At 41.1% G+C, this 26,788-nt stretch overlaps 1 protein-coding gene across 4 annotated transcripts in view; it reads right to left on the bottom strand.

Annotated features, from left to right (window-relative positions):
* Window positions 1-26,788, bottom strand: part of sgcg (sarcoglycan, gamma) — a 53,767-nt gene that overhangs the window by 1,123 nt on the left and 25,856 nt on the right. For all 4 annotated transcript variants that reach the window (XM_036536188.1, XM_036536192.1, XM_036536189.1 and 1 more), the window contains exons 3-6: window positions 24,654-24,755; window positions 22,314-22,401; window positions 20,064-20,183; window positions 1,150-1,222 (exon numbers count right to left, since the gene is read on the bottom strand). In XM_036536188.1, coding sequence (XP_036392081.1) covers window positions 1,150-1,222; window positions 20,064-20,183; window positions 22,314-22,401; window positions 24,654-24,755 — 383 coding nt within the window. The remainder of the gene's footprint in view (window positions 1-1,149; window positions 1,223-20,063; window positions 20,184-22,313; window positions 22,402-24,653; window positions 24,756-26,788) is intronic.

Raw genomic sequence — 26,788 nt, forward strand, 5'->3', positions numbered from 1 at the left:
GGGTGGGAATCTCTAGTCAGCTGATGAGAGACAAAGGTGACACAGCATAGAAACCACAGCAGGACAACAGTCACTTGCCCCCACTCAGCAACCTATTTGTGCCTTTAATTATCACTCATCTCTTCTCTCTTTGTTTCGTTTGTGCTCGAATTTGCCAGTGCACGGAAAGAGATGATGTTTGATTCACAGACAAATAAACAAACTATGGTGAACCGTGATTTTTAGTATGACTTGCAGTTGCAAAATATGGCCTGAGGGTAGCAGTAGATGATCAACTGTTAATTCTCAAAGCTGCCAGTGAATCCAGCATTGACAGATATACAAAATAAAAACCAAAAGTGAAAGTCAAATCTTTTTAAACCACAGCATTAATGGTTTATGAATGATGTCTACACATTCATGAGAGGAAGTTTGTGATTTGTTTTACCTTGGACAGAACTGGCTGAGTGGGTGTGACAGAATGATTTCAGGTTTCCAGTGGGTTCCACTGAACAATAGTTTCCTTCGCACTAAGTCAGTGACACATACACAGGGCTCGATTTTTGCTCTCTCCATGTGGCCTGTGCATGCCTATTAATATCATTATACATGCCCATAGCTGATTCGTTTCTCTTGGAAACACAACTCAAGTGTAATTTACAAATCTGAAGTGATGCCTCTCCTGTCATTATTTGACAGGACTGGGTGGAAGTGTAGCATAGTGGTTAAGGAACAGGACTCGTTGCCGGTTCGATCCCCGCTGGGACACTGCTGCTGTACCCTTGGGCAAGGTACTTAACCCACAATTGCCTCAGTAAATATCCAGCTGTATAAATGGATGACATTGTAAAGGACTGTAACCTATGTAAGTTGCTTTGGATAAAAGCGTCTGCTAAATGAATAAATGTAAAATGTAAATGTATTTGTTCGTTATGTATTAATCCAGCTCTCTAAAAATGCCAAATGTGGTCATTGTAGAAGTAACCAATCAAAAGCAGACTAAGGATGGGTTGATTAACAGTTTGATGGGTTGATTAACTACTTCTGACTCATGGCCTGTTGCCGGCACATATCTATGTACAGGACAATATGGTACACAGGCTTTACATCAAAGCCATTGTTCTGCTCTTTGCACACATCTGTCCACAATGCAGGAGTCTTAGCACTTACAGTATGTCTTTGAGGGGATCCCCTTTGACCAGGGGTGTCTCAACAGAATGTTCAAACAGACCACCTTCCGGACCTGCAGGAGCAAACAATAATAATCATTTGCATGTACCTCAAAAGTTTTTTTTTTAAATTAATGATAAAACTCCGGACATGTACCAAAGGAAGGGATATTGAGGCTTGATGAACCCCAACATGGCTGGAGCTGGAGCACACAAGTCAGTGATTGTGACTCGGTTTTCAGTTTTGGGATTCGGATATTAGTTTGTTTTTTGTTGTTGTTTGGTTATTTTGCGCTAAATGTAGGCTATCAATAAAGGCGAACTGCAAAATACATTTTGTCAGCACATTCGTGTATTATATTTATACTTTTTAATTGCGCTGTTAAAATGTGGAAATATATACCATCTCAGCTTGGGCGCCTGACATCCCTCTCACTCACAGCAGTGAAAGTCACGGTGATGGGAAAGTAGCCGGCGATCGTTGAGCTCGTGCTTTGGGACTCGAACGGAGGGCGTAATGGTTTCGACCGACCCCTAGCTAAGTTTGTCACCCTGGGAGGATGCTAGCTGCAGCGATGCCATGCTTCTCTCTGCTTCCAGTGGGGCGTGCGACCATTTTTAAATACCGCGGCGCCTTAAGCAGTGACGGCGATGAGTGTATAGGATGGGTTAAATGCAGAGGACAAATTTCATTTCTATGTATGCGAGGACTGAGAAAAGACATTAGAAATTATAAATAAATATAAATCTTATAAATATGAATCTCAAATCTTAAGTTGGAGCTAGTATGCTGTTTCTGCGCTTCTGTTTCACTGCGCTTTGTCAGGCGTTGTCTCCGTTTCAGAGCCTATTATTATGAGAATTTATGTAGGTCTACAATTTATCCATGATAAGCAACATTGTCACAAGCTGTTATGTCACAAAAAGTGCATAGATAGGACCTCGTCCAACCAAACCCCTCAGGATTACAAACATGCATAAAACACACCAAAGCTTTTGGGAAATGTTTTTATTAACAAATAACAATACAGCCATGAGTCACTTAACGTCCACGATACGTTCTGTGAAATAGGACGTTATGCGATTTGGATGTTGTGCGAATGTAATCCCTTGTTCCCGACCGACGCTACTCTCGCAGGAATCACAGGCAGACAGGATGGGTTGGGTTCACAGCGCGTGTTTTCTTAGTACTGGCAAATAAGTAGCATAAGTACGTTGTCAAATATACGTCAGTAACGTGTCTCCAGTTCCACACTCGTCGCCAACGTAAGAAAAAGGGGCAAAATGTGAAGAAATCGTTACATACTAGCTACATATTGAGCTTGTGATCGTATAGTTTTAATGTTACACAGTACAGCCACACGTATCGCTAGAACCCATTTTGTATTTGGTAACAATATCAAATTACCTGGCAAACAAACAGCATAAGTAGGTTGTCAAATATACGTCAGTAACGTGTCTCCGGGTCCTGTGCATAAAAATAGAACACAATCGTATTGTCTAACTTTCTTGCAACGGTTATTTAACGCTTCATTAGCTGTCAAGGCTAACATTCTGTGGCGTTTCAAGTAGCTAGCATTACTATATTCAATAAATGAAGCACGACAAATATTTTACATAGCTTGACCTGCACTTAGTGTAATGCCTACATATTCATAAAGTTGTTTATACAGTTAGACAATGATTATAAGACAATAATTAAGACATCTTTTATATGACAATGACCGGAGCTCGTATTTCAACGTACCACACTCGTCGCCAACGTAAGAAAAAGGAACGAGATGTGAAGTGTTAGGCTGTGTTCACACGTAACGTCTTTTTTGAAGCTGTCAGCGTCTGTTTTACAATAATAATCCTATGTAACTAACGTTAATCAGCTAATTAGCAAATGCAACTCAGGCCTTGTAAGTAATTAGCAGGCTTAAAAAATAGCTACAAGTGCTTGTCATTTTTAAGTGTTGGATATTTCCAAATAGCACTGCAACGTAAGTTTACTGGGATCCCATGTAATGTTATTGCTCTTGGCATTGAAGCGCTCTGTGTAGGCCTATCAGGAAATAATGTAATGTACGTTTTTTCAGGGCACCAACCAGCAAAACGTTGCACAGTAGAAGCCACTTCGTTATGGACAAAGCAATAGGTGCTCTTGGCTAAAGGCTTTGTTACCTTTATTACCTCAGGTTGACTCGTGGAAACTCTGGCCAACTGGTCAGGCCAAATTATACAGCATTTTCGAATAATTCAGGACAGACATTACATCTACCAAACTTCAACACTTATTCTCACTGAGTGTGTGAATAGAGTGTGTGCTAGAATAACAAAATTAACATTCAAGAAGTAGGACGGATGTTGTAAATTAGTTCATGGTTGCTTCTTTCCATTTTGAAAAAGTAAACACAAACAAATGTAATTACTACTAATTTCAAGAATTCCATCAGTCTCTCCCTGAACATTGGACATTCTATCTGAATAACATTCATGGATTATTTTTCATCCATCATAAATCATTCAAATTTGTACAATTTTAACAATACAGAGTCATACGCAACATCACAGGGTGGTTAATGATGTTAATGATGGAGGTATTATAATAGTGGGGGTATTATAATGCCTGAGGCAGCATTTAGACCTAACTAACAGAGCACTGAGCTCTCCCATGTGAACAGGAGTGGTGCTGTAAATTCAGCCTACAGAACACAGCCCTCATTGGACACACCCAACACTGGAATTTGTACAAATAAAACACTGCACAGTAGAGATGAAAGGTTCAATTCTACAAAATGTTGGCAGTGGCAATGGTGATTATGGAGATTACAACATGGAGATAACCAATGAAGGAGCACACATTAGCAAACAAACAGTAGTATAAAATTTAGATGCTCCTATCCAGTGACTTGCATAGCTTAGTAAGTGTCCAGCAGTGAAATGGATAATGTAAGAAATCTAAGGAAATAAAGGTTGAGTACCCGGCCCTGGGGTATACCAGCTGTGTCCCACAGCCAATATAAGGAACACAACTTGTATGTACCAGCAATGGTTTTGAAGAGTTTATTATAGCCCTCATGTTGAAAAGCAAAAATGGATAAGTAAAATAAAAATACAGAGATGACCCTGTTCTTTTTGTAGCACTTGTCACTGACTAGAAGATCACCTTGAGGTGAACCATCAACCTTGAAAAAATGGAGTAAAAAATATTGTTTTCCAGCTCACGGATGACCAGAACAAATGAAAAATCATCTGCATTCAGGGATATGAGTGCTGGCTGTAATAACCCTCTGCTCAACTTCAGATGGAAGTTGTTTGCTGAGTTGTTTGGCTAATCTACAGAGACCTTTGACCCTCGTGTGAGCCACGCTTACCCCTCTGCCCCATCAGGGCACTACTCCACTGAAATAATGGATCTGTCAGCAGATGCTCTCTGCTGCTGATGAGGTCTGACAGCGTGTGAGCATGGTACACATGCTGAGCCACGTGTGCTTGTCCCCAGCTCAATTAAAAGTGGCCACATGAAATTGCCAGAAAACATCAGGGGAGACTGATGATAAATAAAGAGATCGCTGAAGACAAGGTCATTTAAAAATCGCAGGCACAAGCACTATACCTACCAACCTGCTCTTTTTTTCCCCCACTTTCCTATGATGCAGCAGTGTTTGACAATGCCTACAGTTGTTCCTTAACCCTTTCATATGTGACATTTTATGCTATGTAGCGTGCGTGTTACGTTAATGTAATGTAAATGTTACATGGTTGGTTATGTTTTCATTAATGTTATTAAGCTCCTCATAGTTTTCACAAAGGTTGTCACGATAATCGATAAAAATGCATTATCATGATACATAATAGTCATAATTATCATGATAACTCTTTTTTCTGTTATCGTTTTTATCGAGTAATCAGAATTAAAACATATATGGATCACATTTCATGGGAACTGTGCCCCGTTCTCAAGCAGGAGTGAAAATGTCTTTCTTCAGATGGCCACTAGAGGGAGATGGTTTCACGGTCACAGCCAGGTCAGACAGTTTACTCAGAGGACGTTAGCTACGTAATTAAGTAACAGCACATGAGAGGGAGTGAAGTTATACTGAATATCAGCAGGGCTGTGATTCGGTCATAGGTACGATAGCTACAGGAGGTAACATCAAAATGGCAGATGGTGGAAGAGACTCGACGACAGACTGTAGTCAAACCAATGTCACTTTAGTTGCTAAAAAGAATTTAAAAAGTATTGCTTGGCAGTATTTTGGCCTAAGCCCTGACAATGACAGGGGACACCGACCTACTTGTCACACCTGTAGGAAAACTGTGCCATGTAAGGGAGGAAATACCTCAAATCTTTTTGCTTACCTGCGCGATAATGATTCCGACCTCTACAATAAATGTAGAAAGCTGAAAGAGCAGCTGCTGCCTGGTTCAAAAACTGGGGTGCTACCACCACAGCAGCAGACACTGTTTCAGTGCTTTAAGAAGTGAGAAAAGCTGCATGTTAATTCCAATGAAGCGTGGGAATACCACAAGGCGGTTGGGTATTGGTTGGCGAAGGACATGATGCCGCTGTACTGTGTGGAAAAGAAGGGGTTACGCACCATGCTTGAGACTTTAAATCCGTGCTACAGTCTCTAGCCGAAAGTTTTTCAAGGAAAAGGTCATTAATAGTCTGCATTCCAAAATGGTAGATGTCATGAGATCTAGTCTGAAGAAAGCCGACTATTTTTCCTTCACAACGGATATGTGGTCCTCTCAGACTCGACAGCTACATGAGCCTCACCGTGCATTATGTGGATTCTGAATGGGAGCTGCAGGCACGTAACCTTGGCACCTTCCTATTTGAAAGTGACCACACAGGAGAAAACATTGCACAGGGTGTTCTCGATCTACTGGACAAGTGGGGGCTACAGACAGATAAAGTCATTGTCGGCACAACAGACAGTGCTTCAAACAACAAGAAAGCTTTTGTAATTCTTGGATTTCGACGTCTTAGTTGTTTCGGCCACAACTTGGACCTCTCTGTAAACAAGGATCTCAAAAGTAGAGCCAGTTCAGAGAGCTGTCAGATGCTGTCACAGCGCTGTTGATTCCTTCAGTCAAAGTGGAAAACGCAAAGCCGAACTTCGCTGGAGACATTGATTTAGGATTACCTCATCATCAACTGATTCATGTAAGTAAAAGTTTGTCATTTTCGATTAGCTACCTGTAAGTGAATTCCTTTTTCTTTATCTGTTTACATTTAATGTGAGGTAGCTAATTTGTGAAACCATTGCTAATGTTAACGGCTAGCTATAGGCTACGCATTGCTAGCTAGCTAGCTAGCTACCTTGCTCTACCCACTGATCTCAAAGAGATCCTTTCTACTGTCATTTGCTCTACTAAGCTGAGTTGGCTAGCTAGCTATATTAGCTAACTAACTTTACTAAAATCTACATAATCTCAGCTATCTACCTAGCTATCTAGTTATCTAGTTAATAAATGTAGCTGTGTCTACAACAAAAATACACTTAGCTAGCTAGCTGAGACTATGTAGCCTCCAATGTTGGATAGATATGTTGCTTACACTTAGCTAGTGCAGCATATTTAGCTAGTTTCAGCATATGTGGCTGGACTTCCTTGGCTTAGTTTAGGTTCAGACATTCCTGTAGATGTGTTATATATATAAAATTTTTATCACAGTTTTGTTTGTTGTTGACACAGGATGTCTCCACTCGATGGGGATCTACAGGGGCCATGGTAGGGAGATTTGTGAAGCAGCAAGAGGCAGTGTCTGCTGTATTTGCTCAGGATCGCAAGCTGTGGAATCTCATGCCCTCAGAGAAGATACTTCCATACTTGTGGATGTGGATGCTGTTTTGGCCCCTCTCCAGAAATTCACAGACACCCTCAGTGGTGACAAGTACGCTACTGTGTCTTCACTTCACCCATTCTTGGCCTACCTTGATGATACTCTCTCCCCTCAAGACAGTGACCGTAATATGGTTAAAGAACCGAAACAAACCATTCGAACTGATTTGAAACAAAGGTATGAACCTCTCAAAACAGATTCAAACCACAAACTGTAAGCATGAGGGTGTTTTTGACCAACAATTTGGAGTAATGCCAGTGTGAAAGACTGCCAGTGGTCCCACACACATTATTTTGAGATGAGTGATATAAGGCAACTGGATAGTTAAAGATGCAGTGTTTTTCCAGAACAAAGTTCAGTTGTTTGTTTTACAGTGACTTGTTCCAACAATAGCAAAGCAAATAGCAAAAATCAAATTGTATCTGGGGGAAAAAATGAATGAATAAGATGAAATGAGATGTAAGATGTAGGCACGTGAACACACACATCCACATACTCACAGATGTGCACGCACACATACACTGTTAGAGCCATAATGGAAATAAGTGAATAATTTAAATGAATGATTTAATTTTTGTTATGTACAATGTGTATTTTGGATATCTGAAAGAACTGACTTGCTTATTCAGTGATGTTAATTCTTAAGTTTAATATTGCTTAATTACTGTGTGTTAACATATCCATGACATCACTACGCCGAAGCAGTAAGCTGCGTGAGTGACGCAGAAGGTCAGAGCGCAGCAGTCTGACCGTGACTATACGGAAATTAGCCGATATCCTGTATAGAAAGAAAGACCTTTTATTTTGCTGTTTTTTATACTTGTAATTTGAACATTTTGATTTAGTAAATACTTGAAACTTTTAAAGAAGTCTCGCGTCATTGACTTAAGCTCAAGGGACTGGTCAAAGAACGAAATTTGAAGAAACTGAAAATGAAATCTTCATCTATCCTGCAGCATTCTAAAAGGAAGGTAAACTAAACTGCATTGAAGTAGACTGTTCTACCGATCGTTTACTTATGGAATGTTGAAGACGAGGATTTACACGGAAAGATGCCTTTGATGTCTGAATGCTAAGATGAACAAGCTAGCGAGAACATGTTAATTCCTGCTGCTAGGCCAATTACAGCAGCACTTCTGGAAGCCCGTTTGAGTAAGAAACCAGTTTTATTTGAATGCTTGATGCACTCTGTATGTGTCTTTTCACAAGAGGATTTGTTGAACGTTTAGAAGACAGAGAAACTGTCGAAGTTTCAGTGAGTTGAGATAGTTAATGTGCACTAGCATATTCGTGGTAAAATGGCTGATGACTCAGCAAGTGAAACTGTGGATTCTGCTAGACAGAAGAGGGCGCCAAAGCCCACAGAAATAGCCATAGAAGATAAATTGAATAGGCTGCGCAATAAGAGACAAGGAAAATTGGCATTGCTCACTCGCAAGATGCGTGATATTCAGCAAATGAAAGAAGTTGAATTGTCACATGGCTTCACTCGCATATTTAGTGAGTTTAAAGAAGCTAATGAAGAAATGGTTCAGATTCAGTTTATCAGAAGCAGAAAGAGAAGATGACCAGTCAAATTGGTATAAGCCTAAATGTGATTTATTTGACAAGTTTATTCTTGAGACTGAAAAATGGGTCTGGGAAACACGTAAAGAGCCTAATGAAGATGATGTCAGTGAAGACATTATGCCAAAGGACAGTGTGTCTGAAACTTTCACACTGGGTGCAAGAAGTAGACATGGCTCTTTAGCACAATCTACAACCAGCTCAGCACGAATTAAGGCCAAGGCAGAGCATGCAGCATTACTTGCGCGTGCAGATGCATTAAAGAAAAAGCAAGAATTAGATGTTGAGGAATTAAAATTGAAGGCCAAACGTGAACATGCTGAGATGGAGGCAGATATTGCAGCTTCTACTGCCAGATTGGAAATTCTTAGTGAATATGAAGAGACTCGTGATGACATGAGCAATTATTATCAGTCACACAAGAATATTAAAGTGGAGCACAAAGCTGATTTTTCTGATTCCCCATTGAAAGCGGAAAGAAAACCGGTACTACATCAGCCAAGGTCATCGGTACAGGCACCTGGTGCACGCAATAAGGCAGATGCATCAGCTAGGAGGATTCCTGACTCTGGTTCGTCACAACAGTTAAGTGGCCCTGAGAAAGAACTTCATAAGATAATGCAGCGCCAGAATGAAGTAACAGAGCTACTAGTCATGCAGCAAAGGCTATCCCAGCTTCCTCAAAGACAAGTTCCAGTGTTTTCTGGAGATCCACTTGCCTACAGATCGTTCATGAGAGCATTTGAAAGTGCAATAGAGAAGACGACGAACAGTGATCAGGACAAGTTGTTCTACTTAGAGCAGTACACAAGTGGCGAACCAAGAGACCTTGTCCGCAGTTGTGAACACATGCAACCAGATAAAGGGCTAAGAGAGGCTAAGAGACTGCTTCAGTACCATTATGGCAATGAACTGAAGATAGCCACGGCTTATCTTGACAAGGCACTCAAATGGCCACAGATCAAAGCGGAGGATGCAAAAGGTTTGAAGGCGTATTCACTGTTTCTCATTGGATGTAGGAATACCATGTCTGATGTCGAGTTTATGGAAGAGATGGACAATCCGAGCAATATGAGGACAGTGATCTCAAAACTTCCATATAAAGTGAGAGAACGGTGGAGGAACACTGCATTTGACCTTCAAGCACGTCACGGAAGACGAGCGCGGTTCGAAGACCTGGTCAACTTCATCGATTGGTGTGCGCAAGTTGCGAATGATCCACTCTTCGGTGACATTCAGGATGTGAAAGCTGAGGTGAAGGCCAAGCCCAAGCCAGTTGCAAAGAGTACTAAGAAGAATGATATCAAAGGAGCCAACTTTGCCACAGGTGTTACCCCCATTGGGAAGGATGGCGCACAGCCTCTTAAGGAAAAGGAACAGCAGAATACAGTCAAGTCTACTGACGCTTCAGAAAAGGCTTGCTTGTACTGTGAGAAGGCGCACACACTCAGCTTATGTAACAAGATTAAAGAACAGGAGCATCCAGAAAGAATACAGTTCCTGAAAAGCAAAGGACTTTGCTTTGGATGTCTCAACAAAGGACACCTAAGTAAAGATTGTAAGAGAAGACTGACGTGTGCAGATTGTGCTTTGAAGCATCCAACAATACTGCATAAGACGAAGGAAAATAGAGGTTCTGATGGGAATACCAATGGCAGCAGTCTTACAGTGTCGAATGCTCTTCTGTCACTGGATCAAGAAGCTTGTGGATCTACTGGGGCCGGCGACAGTGAGTGCATATTGTCAGTAGTACCTGTAAAGGTGAAATCAAAGAAAAGTGACAAGACCGTAGAGACTTATGCATTTTTAGACCCAGGTAGCACCACTAGTTTTTGCACAGAGGATCTGATGCACAGACTTACTGTTCGAGGCAAGAAAACAGACTTCTTACTGTGTACTATGGGACAACAGAAGAAGACTCAAGGTCACGTCTTAACAGGAAGTGTGTGCATTAGAAGGAACCACATACATTGATCTGCCAAGGGTGTTGACACAGGAACACATTCCTGTGAAGACAGGTAACATCCCTAAGCAACAAGATCTGAGTAAGTGGCCGTATCTGTGTGACGTTCGTCTACCGCACATTGAAGCAGATGAAAGTTGAAAGTTGAAATGTTGATAGGTGTTAATGCCTACAAAGCAATGGAACCATGGAAAGTGGTGAACAGCAGAGATGACGGACCATATGCGGTACAGACAGTACTAGGCTGGATTGTGAATGGCCCGAAGCAAGAAAGCACAAGTTTGAATCCTGACACTCTGCAAAGCTGTATAGCGAATCACATATCTGTGGAGACTATTGAAGACTTGCTGATTCAGCAGTTCAACACAGACTTTCCTGAAAGGCAATATGAGGATAAGACAGAAATGTCTCAGGAAGATCACCAATTCATACAATCAGTGACAAAGTCGTTACAGTTCAAAGATGGTCATTACCACATAGGATTGCCGCTGAATGATGAGACAATTCAGGTGCCAAACAACAAATGCATAGCAACGCAGAGATTGTTAGGCCTGAAAAGGAAACTCGCGAGAAATCCTCAGTTTCACAGTGATTACTCAGGATTTATGGACAGCATGCTTGACAAAGGATATGCTGAAAGAGTACCAGAGGATGAGTTGCAGACAGACAGAAGGGTGTGGTACATCCCTCACCATGGGGTTTACCACCCCAAGAAGAATAAGATACGAGTGGTGTTCGACTGCAACGCATCCTATCAAGGATTTTCCCTGAATGGTCAGTTACTTCAAGGACCCAACCTCACAAACACTCTTCTTGGAGTGCTGAAGAGGTTTCGCAGACAGCCAGTTGCCATCATGGCTGACATTGAATCAATGTTTTATCAGGTCCGAGTTCCAGAGAAGGATGCAGACCTCCTTAGATTTTTGTGGTGGCCTGAAGGCAGTCTGGAAGATAAGGCAGTTGATTACCGGATGTGTGTCCACATATTTGGTGCTACCTCTTCACCAAGCTGCTCATGCTTTGCTCTTCGAAGGATAGTGGAGGATCAACAGGATGAGACAACAGATATGGCAGCTCAGACACTCCTGACCAGTTTTTATGTGGATGATTGCTTGACCTCAGTGGAAACAGATCAAGAAGCAATCTTGCTGGCCAAGGATCTGAAATCTCTCTGTAGTAAGGGAGGATTTAACTTGACGAAGTGGATGAGTAATTTAAGAGCCTTTCTGTCATCTGTTCCTGAGCAAGAGCGAGCCACAGAAGTCAAGACTCTAGATTTGGACAGTGGGTTGTTGCCTGTGGAGCGAGCCTTAGGGGTGACTTGGTGTACCGAAACTGACACATTCTCCTTTAACGTCAATATGCAGAACAAACCCCCTACAAGAAGAGGAATCTTGTCAGTCGTTGGCTCTGTATATGATCCCCTCGGATTCTTGTCACCCTTTGTGTTGCCAGTGAAACTGCTCCTGAGAGACCTCTGTAAAGACAAGAAAGGATGGGACGATGAGGTCACAGAGAACCACCTGAAGCGATGGACAAGATGGACGGTTGATCTGCAGAAGCTTTCCAGCTTTAGAGTCAAGAGATGTTTTAAGCCTGCAAGCTTTGGACACATCAAGACAGCACAGCTGCATAATTTTTCGGACGCCAGCGAGGACGGTTATGGGACTGTGACCTACCTTGTGTGGATTAATGAGCATGATCAGAAGTCCTGTTCATTTGTAATGGCCAAGTCCAGAGTGGCACCACTCAAACAAATAACTGTAATAACCAGAATGGAACTCACAGCTGCAACTGTGGCAGTCAAGATGGACCGAATGTTAAAGCAGGAACTGGACATGCAGCTCGAGGAGTCATTGTTTTGGACGGACAGCATGACCGTCTTGAAATACATTGAAAACGATGCTGCTCGATACAAGACGTTCGTAGCAAACCGAGTGTCACTGATAAGAGAGGCCTCCAAGCCTTCACAGTGGAGGTTTGTGAATTCATCAGAGAATCCCGCAGACCATGTCTCAAGAGGTTTGACGGCAGATAACCTTATGAGATGTGAGAATTGGATTGAAGGACCCCCATTCCTGCTGAGACCATGCGACGAGTGGCCTGTCAGGACAGAACAATCAAGTTCATTGCCAGAAGAAGATCCAGAGATTAAAGGAAATGCTGTGTCTTGTGCCGTCAGAACTGAAGAAGACGAAGATGCTTTGGGCAAGCTCATTGCATATTATTCTGACTGGCACCGCTTAAAAAAGGCAGTAGCATGGTTCACTCATCTCAAAAGGATCTTGCTGAACTTGAGCCACAAAAGAGCAGAACTGCAAAAGACCATGAGTGCTTCAGATGGCAAACAGGATGGACAGCATAGTGCCATACCTCAAGAAATGAAGAAATACAAAGACAGCCTGAAAGACTTCTCAATTGGCATGGAAGAGTTGACAAATGCTGAACATGATCTGATTCGCTACAGTCAGCAGCTGAAATATGGAGAAGAGATCAAGACGCTGCTACAGGGAAAGAACCAAGTTAGAAAGAGCAGCCACATATACAAGCTGGATCCGTACCTTGATGAAGGAGTGTTGAGAGTTGGAGGATGGTTGTGCAGGGCAGCGATGCCAGAGGAGGCTAAGCATCCAGCTATCCTGCACAAAGACCTCAAGATTTCCACCCTTATTCTCCAACATACGCATCATCAGGTCGGACACTGTGGACAGAATCATGTTCTGGCACAGCTCAGACAGAAATATTGGATCCCGCAAGCAAATTCTGCCATAAGGAAGATGCTATCAGATTGCTACACCTGTCACAGGCTGTATGCAAAGACTGGCGAGCAAAAGATGGCAGATTTGCCAGTGGAAAGACTGACACCAGACAACCCACCTTTTACATTTACGGGTGTTGACTATTTTGGGCCGTTTCAAGTAAAAAGAGGACGGGCCATGGTTAAGAGATATGGTGTCTTGTTTACTTGTTTGACCATGAGAGCGGTTCATATAGAGGTTGTGCACTCTCTGGACACCGATGCGTGCATCAACGTCTTGCGCCGCTTCATCAGTAGAAGAGGACAGGTGTCTTATCAGATCGGACAATGGAACGAATTTCATTGGCGCAGAAAGGGAGTTGCGTGAAGCTATACAGAACATGGATGACTCTAAGATCAAGGAAGAAATGCTAAAAGGAGTAACTGATTGGAACTTTAATCCACCTGGTGCCTCCCATCAAGGAGGTGTCTGGGAACGCCAGATTAGAACGGTGAGGAAGGTGCTTGGAGCTCTGCTGAAACAACAAGTTTTAGATGATGATGGCTTGCACACACTGTTGTGTGAAGTAGAGTCCATAATCAACAGCAGACCGTTAACAAAGATGCCAGAAGATCCAAGTGATCTTGAAGCACTCACTCCAAATCATCTACTGCTGATGAAAGCAAAGCCTGCAATACCACCAGGGGTCTTTGAGAAGAGTGATGTGTATGGGAGGAGACGTTGGAGACAAATACAGTACCTATCTGACCTGTTCTGGCGCAGATGGACCACAGAGTACTTACCCCTGCTGCAAGAACGTCAGCGCTGGTCCAAGCTGAAAAGAAACTTTGCAGTAAACGACATTGTTCTGATTGTGGATCCTTCAGGTCCAAGAAACTCATGGATGATAGGCCGCATCATCAAGACAATGCCGGATTCCAAAGGCAATGTTCGAAGTGTGCAAGTGCAGACGAAGAGCAGCGTCCTTGAAAGACCCGTAACCAAGTTATGTTTGTTGCAGGAAGCAGTATAAATGGACATAAAGGACTGTTAAAATGATTATTCACAGTTGGAGATGAGCATTGTGAATATGTTTGATGCTTGATTTAGAAAGTGAATGGCTCTATTTGATTTGAGTAATTGATGTAGCCCCCATGCCTACACAATTAGGGGCCAGGCGTGTTAGAGCCATAATGGAAATAAGTGAATAATTTAAATGAATGATTTAATTTTTGTTATGTACAATGTGTATTTTGGATATTTGAAAGAACTGACTTGCTTATTCAGTGATGTTAATTCTTAAGTTTAATATTGCTTAATTACTGTGTGTTAACATATCCATGACATCACTACGCCGAAGCAGTAAGCTGCGTGAGTGACGCAGAAGGTCAGAGCGCAGCAGTCTTTGACCGTGACTACACAGAAATTAGCCGATATCCTGTATAGAAAGAAAGACCTTTTATTTTGCTGTTTTTTATACTTGTAATTTGAACATTTTGATTTAGTAAATACTTGAAACTTTTAAAGAAGTCTCGCGTCATTGACTTAAGCTCAAGGGACTGGTCAAAGAACGAAATTTGAAGAAACTGCACCTACATACACACACACATAACATTGCAACATTTGATAAATGAAGGTTTATCAAATGTTGCAATGGGAGTTGGTGATAGTGGGGGATTCAGTCATTAGAGGGGTAGATAGCATAGTGTGTTCGCGCGACAAGGAGTCTCGCATGGTCTGTTGCCTGCCTGGTGCCCAGGTCGGAGACCTCCTGGAGAGCGCGGACAAGCTCCTGGCCAGAGCGGGGGGGGATCCGGTGGTCATGGTCCATGTTGGAACCAATGACATAGGAAAGGGTAGGTTCGGGGTTCTGCAAGAAAAATTTATTGAGCTAGCGGGGAAGATTAGGAGCAGAACCTCCACGGTAGTCTTCTCTGGAATTCTACCAGTACCACGTGCAAGCAAAGGGAAGCAAGCCTTTATATGGAGGTTTAACACGTGGTTACAAACCTGGTGTAGGAAAGAGGGGTACAGGTTTATGGGGCACTGGGACTCCTTTTGGAACAGGGGTGACCTGTACAAGCAGGACGGGTTGCACCTGAACCGGAGGGGTACAGCTGCACTGGGCCAGCGTATGCTTAGGGTAGCAGAGGGTTATTTAAACTAGGGTTTGGGGGGGCAGGGAGTTTATACAGTCAGATGGGTAGGGATAGACAGACTGCCGGAATAGAACACACCATGGCTAAATATCTTATTAGTAGAGAGGAAACGTTGCTTGTAAATCAGTCAGAACAGCACTGTAATAGAGGTGGTTCTGGGCAGTTGGGGGCGGGGGTAGAGGGCAGGAGAGGCACACATGGTACCCTGAAATTTCTCTGTTTAAATGCTAGAAGCATAAAAAATAAAATTCTCGATCTGGAAACCGTTATGAGTAATAGTAACTTTGATGTTGTTGGGATTACAGAGACGTGGCTTGGTCCAGGGGATGGGGACGAGTACAACGTAGAGGGATACAAGCTACTAAGAAAAGATAGAATCAATAGAAGAGGAGGAGGCGTAGCTCTCTATGTAAAGGATAATCTTAATATTCAGAAAGTTCCAGGAATGGAGTCCCTTGGTGTTAGTGAAGACTTATGGATTAAGATATTGGGGGAAAATCAAAAAGGTCTGAATGTTGGAGTATGCTATAGGCCACCAGCCTCAGATAGCAATGTCAGTAGTACTCTCTTTGATAACATTAAACTAGCATGTCAGGAGGGTGAGACAATAGTAATGGGGGACTTAAATTACCCTTCAATTAATTGGGAAGCTGTGTCAGGTCAAGGTAAATGTGAGGAAGAGTTTTTGGATGTTGTAAATAACTGTTTTTTGATATAGTCTGTTACTCAACCCACGAGAGAAAACACAATCCTAGATCTGGTTCTGTGTAATAATCCTGATAGAATCGGCAGTATTGAGGTAGGGAAACCACTCAGTACAAGTGACCATAGTTCAATTACATTTGAAGTTTTTTGGCAAGTCAAGTCTGCATTCTCCAATGCTAGAGGTATTCAACTTTAGGCAGGCTGACTTTATTAAGATGCGTGATTATACAAGGAATATAAACTGGGTACCTCTTCTAGGTGGTAAAACTGTCAAAGAAATGTGGTGCATATTTAAAATAATTATTCTGGATGTACAGCGTAAATTCATTCCGCAAGTGAGAAAAGGAAAACTGAAAAAGAAGCATCCACAGTGGATGAATAAGCCACTGCGGAACAGTTTAACACAAAAAAAAGAAATTATTTAGAAAATATAAGTTGGAGAGCTCAGATAGAAATAAGATTGAATACAGTAATATACGAGCTCAAGTTAAGAAAAAAATAAGGGAAGCCAAAAGATGTTATGAAAGACAAATTGCACTAGATGCAAAGAGCAACTCTAAACGTTCTTTTCAATATTATGGTCAAAAAAGGATAGTTAAGGATGAAATAAGAGGTATAAAAAATAAGGATGGGGTTATGGTTTACGATAACAAAGCTATTGCTGATACACTAAACAGTTACTTTGTGGAGAGTTTCAGTAGTGAAGTGTTTTTGCATATGCCTTCAGGTGCAGTCAGTTCTCAGAGACTTATAGAGGAAATTGATTTAAATGATGCAGAAGTACTAGATAAACTTCAAAAACTTAAAACAAATAAGGCAGCAGGCCCTGATGGAATATATCCAAGAGTTCTCAGAGAACTAGCAGAGGTGGTTTACAAGCCTCTGACAGTTATTTTTAAGCAATCCCTTAAAACTGGAGAAATACCAGATGACTGGAAACATGGCAGTGTAGTACCTATCTACAAGAAAGGAGACCGGACTGAACCAGGAAATTATAGGCCTGTCAGCTTAACTTGTATCGCATGCAAAATACTGGAATCCATCATTAGGGATAATTTGCAATTATCCCTGGAACGAAATGGTGTTCTAAATGATAGCCAACACGGTTTTCGCAGAGGGAGGTCATGCTTAACAAACCTCCTGGACTTCTTTGAGGAAGCTACAGCATGTCTGGACTCAAACCAGGCTTATGATATTATCTATTTGGACTTTCAAAAGGCATTTGACAAAGTTCCGCACGAGAGACTCATATTGAAAATGACATCTGCGGGAATTACAGGAGCCATCACCGAGTGGGTTCAAAGTTGGCTGTCTAATAGAAAGCAGACTGTAACTGTGGGAGGAATTGTATCAGAGCAGGGTCCTGTACGAAGTGGAGTCCCGCAGGGATCGGTGTTGGGGCCTTTGCTATTTCTTATATACATAAATGATCTTGATGCAGAGGTTAGAAGTAAAATAGTAAAATTTGCAGATGACACAAAACTAGGGGGTCTAGCCAACAGTATAGAATCAACTAAAATAATACAGGAAGACCTAAACAGCATCCAAAAGTGGGCAGATACCTGGCAGATGACTTTCAATTTAGATAAATGTAAAATCTTGCATGTAGGAAATAAGAACCTTAAACAAGACTACTTCATGGGTGGAAAAAAACTAGAATGTGCTCATTTTGAAAAGGACTTGGGAGTAATGGTTGACCCAAGCTTAACAGGATGTAGGCAGTGTGCTGTAGCAGTAAAAAAGGCCAACAGGATGCTGGGATATATAGCCAAAAGTATTGAGTATAAATCTAAAGAGGTTATATTAAAATTATACAATGCCTTAGTCAGACCGCACCTGGAATACTGTGTGCAGTTCTGGGCACCGCACTATAAAAAAGATACCGAAGCTTTAGAAAAGGTTCAAAGAAGGGCAACTAAATTAGTTCCTGGCATGAAATATAAATGCTATGAGGAAAGACTCAAGTCACTTAACCTATTTAGATTAAGCGAGAGGAGGCTTAGGGGTGATTTAATTGAGGTATTTAAATGTATAAAAGGAATCAATAAGGTTAACTATAATAGATTCTTTAGGGTGAGTTCAGTCTGTAAAACAAGAGGACATAAATGGAAACTAGTTAAGAGTAAGTTCCGCACTGATGTAAGGAAATAATATTTTACACAAAGAGTTATCAATACATGGAATAGGTTGCCAGGTCATGTAGTTGAGGCAGAGACCCTTGCTGTGTTCAAGCCTAGACTTGATGCAGTTTTGGATACTCTTTAATTAAGAAATGGCGAGCTTAGTTGGGCCGAATGGCCTGTTCTCGTCATCATATGTTCTTATGTTCTTATGTTAAAATCACTATCACTAGGTGTATGACTATCATTAGATGATGAAAAACATAGAAACATGTTGGTGTATATTTTTGCGGTTGTTTTATTACTAGGCATTCCAGAACACAACTTTGTGGTAAAAGTATTTAATAAAGTTTAATAATTGTTTTTGAAACACGGTTGTCTTCAGCCTTCATTATTGCATCAACTGTAATTATGTTGATAGAAGCAGTTATCGTGATATTTTTTCAAATGTTATTGTGATTAAAAAAATCTGTTATCATGACAACCCTAGTTTTCACTGCTGCATTTGTTATACTTTATAATGTTAAATCGCTGTTTCCTCAAAGCTAATGCAGCGAGAGTGGTTTTGATGTGTACGAATTATATGAAGTTAATCAAAATATTAGGTTCTCATTCCTCTGAGTATCCATTCTCACGTGTTTTACTGATATTTTCTAATCTGTTTGTATTGTAATGTCCTCTCCTGGCACAAGCTGGTTACCAACGAGTTGGTTGTCAAGTTCATTGGTTGCTTCACATCTTGTTCCCTTTTCTTACGTTGGCGACAAGTGTGGTATGTTGAAATATGAGCTCCAGTCATTGTCATATAAAATATGTCTTATAAGATTAAAAGACTAAAATTGTCTTATAATCATTGTCTAACTGTATAAACAACTTTATGAATATGTAGGCATTACACTAAGTGGAGATCAAGCTATGTAAAATTCAATTCAATTCAATTCAATTAATTTTTTATCTGTATAGCGCTTTTTACAACACAAGTTGTCACAAAGCAGCTTTACATTGTTCCCAGGCCTGAGACCCCCTGAGAGCAAGCCTAAGGCAACAGTGGCAAGGGAAAACTCCCTATCAGGAAGAAACCTTGAGCAGAACCGGGCTCAGAGGGGGGGCCCCCATCTGCTTCTGGCCGGCACTGGGCAGACAGAGTTAAAGACAAAATATTTGTCTTGTTTCATTTATTGAATATAGTAATGCTAGCTACTTGAAACGCTACGAGGGTTAGCTACAGAATGTTAGCCTTGATAGCTAATGCAGCATTAAATGACCATTGCGAGAAAGTTAGACAATACAATGATTGTGTTCTTATGCACAGGAACCAGAGACACGTTACTGACATATATTTGACAACCTACTTATGCTGTTTATTTGCCAGTGCTAATAAAACACACACTGTGAACCCAACCCCTCCTGTCTGCCTGTGATTCCTGCGAGAGTAGCTTCGGTCGGGAACGAGGGGTTACACTAACGTTAGCTAGAATTTTTCCAATCTAGTATTCTAATCACACTAGTTTGACTGCGTGTGAAAGAGCTAATCACACCGGTGTGACCATACACATGAAAGGGTTAAAACCTACTATACATTACTTTACAGCATGTCTGAGTGGAGGCTGAGGGTAATTTGAAGGTTTGCAGAAAAAAAAACTGGTAAGTGTGTGAAAGTTAATATATGGAAGCGTACTTAACTATAACTTGACCCCTAACTCTAACCCTCACCCTAACAGGATTTGTCCAGACGAGCTAGAAGGTTATGGAGTTTGTGGACAGGGAGCAGGGGTCTGGTAATTGCAGCCATCAGCTGTAGGAGAATGTGCCGGAGAATTTGCCATACCAGTGACACGCAGCTTCTCCACCATTATCGCCACCTCATCCTCGTCTGCGGAGAATAGCGTGCTGTCGTCCTTTGAAGTCACCTCAAAGTACTGCGCAAAGGCTTCCGATATCTGTGGGCCTGGAACAAATGCAGATCCAGTAAAATTGTGAGAGGGGGCAGGCAATCAACAAGGATCAGTTTGCCAGCAACTTCATGACTTCAGATTACACCGCTAAACAGCTCTTTATTTCAGTCATCCCCTCTAAGAAAGCACACAGACAAACACTGAGTTTGGGGAACTGTGGAACTGGCTGTCAGTAACATTTAAAATGAATCCAGCTTTCATCTAGAAATAAAAATGCTCTGTCTAATATTCTGTTGCTGACAGATCCTGAGGAGACAGTCGTCCACTCTTTTTGCCATTTTTGGCAAGCCAAAACCTGATTCAGAGATAGGGGTGCATGAATATATGTTGACAATAACAATAGCACATAACAACCTTGAGAGACATTTACAGTGGTTTCACCCTCTCCCAAATAACCATACCCTTTTTCTGAAGCCCAAGACAAAGACTAAAGGGCGTCAAAGTAATAGTCTCTCCAAGTTTTGGGTATTTTAATAGAGATGCGATACTCTTATTCTGCTGATGAAAAGGAGAGTATTTTAGCTCAATTAAGTTTAAATGGAAATCTGTGATGACTAGGGATGTAACGATACCAAAAATTCATGGTACGATAATACCACGATACAATATTTATCGCGATATTAAAAAATGAAGAAAAATGATGACTTGAAAAAATGTCCTTTATTAAATAATAAATCAGCATTTTTATTTGTATAAAATTTGCTTTTCCTTTTTAAGTTAAAGTCCTTCTGGTTTTCTTCTTCGATAAAATAAAAGTAGCCAGCCATGACCTAAGCATGTGCAAAAACTGGCATGAACTGTCTTTGGCAATAATTGATTGAACTGTGTATGTACAATTCAGTGGCAGCTCCTGCCAAATCTCTCGGGTGGGGGGGGTGGGGGGGGCAGGGGGCAATTGTTGCGATGATAGCTAAGGTGACCCGTTCAATAGGTAAATTAACAGCTAGATAACTAGACATTGTCACATTGCAAACAAAGCGCTAGCTACTTCCCAGCCTGCTAGCCACGTTTTCCGCTCATACCAGCTCCGCAAAAATCCCCGGTTATACAATTTTTCCCCCTTTGTAGATACTTGCTTGATGTTTAAATTTGGTCTGGGTGGTCCTAATTCTTTAGTTGCCAATTTATCATGATTACCACGACGACTGAATGTTATTTCTCTTAATGACATGATCGAGTTGAGGTAACATTGAATGTGACAAGATCACTGGCTGCCCCGGTGATCCCTACACCAGGTTATGTATGTCAAAAGCACGTTAGTGCAAGCCCACCTGGAACCCATACAGATTGCATTGCAGTGCCTGCAGTTCGAAAAAAATTACCTTAACATGAGAGTCTATCAGAGCCATCTGGGCGATTTTCAACCAAACTGAAATCACCTGAAAGGGGCGGTACTCCACGGAACACAATTTGACGCTGATTGTACTATGATATTCAGAGGCAGGACAAACTGTCTAGAACAGTCACAGCTAGCAGAACACTGTGGTAGAATGTGATTCCCTCCCTTTCCCCCTTTGGTGGTGCATCGCCTGACCGCCCTAGGGAACAAACCACCCCTGGTACAATTGCAAAACAAAAACAATACAATTTTCAACAAGGAGAGATGGCAGAATGTAGCTATACTAGTGAAATAACCATGTAATACCCTGGTAGATTTCGTCACAGTCCCACGACGGTATCGAGACATTTTTTTAACGCAATATTGCGAAATTAGAAATATCGTTACATCCCTAGTGATGACAAATGACAGGGTTAGAAAACTACATAAGGGTTTATGGCTTTATTAAGGCTGGTTTATGATACTGGTTTTTCTGCCAATGGCATTGTTGGAATGCTCTTGCACAAAACAAGCACTTGACTGATTAGAACTTGTACAAGCAACCACTGCTCCCTCTAATGATACAAAGCTGCAACCCATCACTACAGTATCCAGCACTGAGATCGCATTAGTTTACATATAAGGAGATCCTCTTCATTTTATCTGAATCCTGAGATTACTTTACCTGTCAATTTAACATTTAAGGACTCTATATATGCTGTATATATTATATATAATGACATATATACATGTGTGTGTGTGTATGCGTGCACATAATTGGACCACCACGGTTACAGATTCTTACCCACAGACAGGCTGCCAGTGACATCCCCACTGCCATCACGGGCTGTAAGAGTCACATTCTGGGAAGAGTGCACAAGAAGAGACGAATCCTATCCAAAAAATTAAAAATAAAAATAAACAGTGCATGCAATGTAATGTTATAAGGTGCATGTCATACCCAACTTCTACTAAAGTAATCATGAAATGAGTGTTAGAAAGCCATTTTGGGGACAGTAAAAATGTGACAGGACATTTCCCTCTGGCAACTCAATGACTTAAACTGTAGAATTGCAGTTCCGATATTCAAAAATATAAGTGAGTCATACACAGAAAAAAGAATTAGCTATACGATACAAAGTAATTTAAGTGTCCAAGCACTCATCTCCCTGGAGACATCAGTATTACAATGGAAACAATTTTTGTAATAGCTCTCTGTTATGTGCATGCTATAAATATTACTTCACTTTTATCAATTTGTTTTATATTTTATACGGACCAATAAAAGCCCCCCAAGGAACCATAAAAATGGCAGAGGAAAACTGGCATCAGCTCATGTTGAAAAAGGGGACGTGAAAATGTGGTTGACAAATATGCAATTGAGATTTGTCTTGCTGATCTCCAGCGAGGAAACATAAATAGCCAGTGATTCAGGTTTCATGGCTCTGCTACATCTGAGCATAAATCCCCTCCCAGACTAAAGGGGGCACTCAATCCATCCACTATGAAGCACTGTCCTTAATTTGACTTTACTTATCGAGTATTACACTTTTCCGCCCTCACACAACCATCACAAACTTGGCAGTCATTGAAATTAATAGCTAATATTGGATGACTAATGTAGAAAAAAACCAGAACAACAAAAAACATAACACTTGATTAAATTCATTACTCAATAAAGGATAGAGCGGTTACATTGAGGGCCAATATTAATATGATTATTTAACATATTGTGCATTGCACAGTCAAAACCTATTTATCCTCATTGTCATTAGTGTAAAGACTAATGTTTGGGTCTGGGTCCTGCATCAGATTAATTAATTGTAGTACAATTTCAGTCAATATGCTGTTTACACATGTTCTAGGTCTTTGCCCAGATTCTAGTTTTAGATAGAAGGCCATAAAACCTTTTCAAACCTTACGGATGCAATCCAACCGCAATGTGAATTTTCCTTAAATTTGATTCACAGCTTTATGCAAGTGTTGTCTTTCTGAGTCACTAAATGTCAAACTTTTGGTCATCTTGGAAACAGCCAATCTCCATGACATGTCTGTGTTGGAAAAAGTGATAGTTAAGGACAACATGCAATACAGTTAGTAAGCCTTGAATCTGTTCTTCATACAAATCCAAAATGCTGTTCTAAAACTATTTAGAATAAGAGAACCACTTTATTATGCATGTTTTTTAAATGTATTTTACATAAATAAAAAATTACTGATGTCAAATGTTGCCATATTACGTTTACATGTTTTGAGTTCAACCATCTGAAAGAATATGATATTTTGATATAGACAGCTCATTTAAGAGACAATAAGGCAGAGACAATAAGAAGCACCTGCCTTTAGGTCAGTGTGATTCAAAAAGAGATAAACTAGACTCTGCACTTTTACACAAAAAGGTAACAACCACATTGACGGTAGTCATTTGCAGAAGTGACTCCTTGACCTGAAATGACCTGACTGACATGAAACTTTTTCTTGCCAAATGTTCACCTAAATTGTGACAAAAAAAAAAAAAAAAAACTTGTGGAGGCAGTGAGCAAATTATTATATATATTATTTCCTCACAGGAGACTTCATCCCAGCCTAATTTTGAAATTAGTGCCAAAAACCTTCAGCATGATATGTCCCCCTCATTTCAAGAGGAAAAGAATGATTTCTCAAGGGTGGTGCTAAAACAAGCATGGAATGCATTAGGAAATGAGCTGTCACAAATATAAATAGGTAAGCTCCAAAATGGTGTAACCTTTACAAACTGCAAGCATAACTTACTTAGAAGATGGAAACGGTATTCACTCTGTCTTTGTAAACACTGTTGGATAACACCAGATGGCAGATAAATAAATGTTTCAGGTAAGTGATGAGTAATAAATGGAGAGCATGTTTTCATTTTCAAGCGGCCAACAAAGCTACAAAAATAAGCAGCACAGGCAGGACTGCCAAACTCCAACCAGCAAGGGCTGGTGCAGAGGCAAAAATTGTAGCGTCTGCCACTTGATTACACATCCTCGTCAATGTGGCCCCAGATGACCAGAGGAAGACAGAAGGAATGAAATGGACAGCAACAGGGCTGCAACCAGAACCTATATGATTTGATGCGCTTTTCTAGACAGTGGGGGGAGGTCAGGCTTTCTCTTCAGCTTACCTCTCTGGAATGGATCTCCTGGGCGTACAGCGGAAAGAGAAACTCGGACTCCCCTTCGAGTCTCAGCCCGTCAGCGTTCACTTTCAACAGTCCCATTCCCTCCTGCAGGGACACAAAGAGGAAACAAAGGCACTTAGCATATACTCAAAATGTGGCAAGAATCGCATCAAAAAACAACATCATCAATTTAACTGCTGTGCTGTCCTGTATGCCTATGATACTGAGCTGTAAGACCTGAATGGTTCACACCAGATTAAAGGTTTATATCAGTGGTAAATTTAGGTACGGGTGACATGGGCAGCTGCCTAGGGCGGCATCTTGCTGGGGGCGGCATGGGGCGCCCGCACAAAAAAAATTTGGAATGGTGACATTTGCGTGATCGGTTTCTATTGCTCATTTGCACGTCACGTCAGTGATAACATGTCACCGTGTGGGTCAATTAACCTTGTCGGAGTGGGCGCCCTGATTCTAGTTTGTGAGTTAGGCAGGCTACTGCCTGGGAAGGTCTCCCATTCAGAAGAATGAGATGGAGAGGGGGGGTGGGGGTAGGTTGTCCTCAGGTCTCCCCACTGGAAGCCAGAGGTAGGGGGAGCGGGGGAATCTATCAAATAGCGCACCTCTAACTTTGTACAGTACTAATGCAATTAGTAAAATCAAACTATGAAATGCTACCAAATAAACCACAATTCATTCATAATACTGTGAATGTATAGTTTCACAGACATACTGTTGCATTTTTTTTCTGGTTTGTGCGAAATCGTTAAGAACAATATAAAACCAGTCTGCACACCACCAAGGTGAATCTGTTTAGTCTTGACTCTGGGGGGGATGGGTAATGTATTGATGCTCGAATGCCAAATCAACACAAATGGATAAGGAAAAAGAGGAAAGAAGAGGAGGAGAAACGTGCAAAAGATAAAGGTATGCAGCTATGTCATCTCTTTATGAGTATATTATTATGCATGTAATGAAACAGGCTAGTATGACACTTATGTTTGTTAGTCTATGTTGCCATGTTGCTTGCTGTGCTATTACACATAGGGCGACGATATTCTGTTTTCTGTCCAACCAGCTTGCATAACACTGGATGTAATTTCGCAGTTTTATCATGATAATGTGTGTAGCCTGCAGCAAAATGATTACAACCTAACTAGCACATTATTGGTTTGGTTAACTTTCATTGAGGTGATATGATTTGTGCAATTTAATTTTATTTGTGTTTTTGTTTGCAATAGGGTAATAATAATTCGATGCTGTTTTTATTTGTATTTATATACTACAGTTTGTTTCTATTTGTCTTTGTTACTTTTTGATATTTATGAATCTTATTTTTGTATACAAAAATAAGACTGTAGTGTATATATATATATTATATATATTTATATATATATATATATATATATGGTGCTTTTTTTTTTTTTTTGCCGTGGGGCGTGCTGAAGAGGGGGTTTGCCCAGGCCCCCAGTGAACCGCCACTGGTTTATATGATCTTGTAACTTTAAACATAATATGATTGAACAAATATTACATCTGTATTATGCAGATGTGATGAAAATTACTGTTCTGATTTAATCAACAGTCAGTGCGACAGCCCACTGTTAAATTAAAGGGAGGTAAGGATGACCTGGCTACTACCTAGTGCTCAGCTTTAGACTGCTCTCTCGCATGCTTTTCCACAGCATGTGTGAATAGTTTGAGGCAGACCCGGTATTTATGTGACGCACTAAAATGTATTATGACCAAAACCAATAGCTTCACGTGTGTTCTACTGTGTCTTGTTCTTGTGTGGGTCTGAGTTCAATTCTGAAAACTGCTTCAAACTGATAATTACTTTAAGGAGTATACAGACTCGTATGTGCTGAAGATCCAGTGCTGGAGTTAGAAAATTCAACAGCTAGTTAAACCTCTTCTTTACCCGCTTTGAGGTGGAGTCGCAAGAAACAGCCATGCTGCACCCAGCGGCCCACAGCAACTTCAACTTCACCTTCACTGTGGAGGAGTGCGAGGTGAGGCGCACGCTGAGGGCCATTAACCCGAGGAAGGCTGCGGGCCCTGACGGCATCTCTGGACGTGTGCTGAAGGACTGTGCAGACCAGTTGGCTGGGATCTTTACTAGGATCTTCAACAGGTCCCTA

This window comes from Megalops cyprinoides, chromosome 9 (assembly GCF_013368585.1).
Source record: "Megalops cyprinoides isolate fMegCyp1 chromosome 9, fMegCyp1.pri, whole genome shotgun sequence".
NCBI classification, from domain to species: Eukaryota; Metazoa; Chordata; class Actinopteri; order Elopiformes; family Megalopidae; genus Megalops; species Megalops cyprinoides.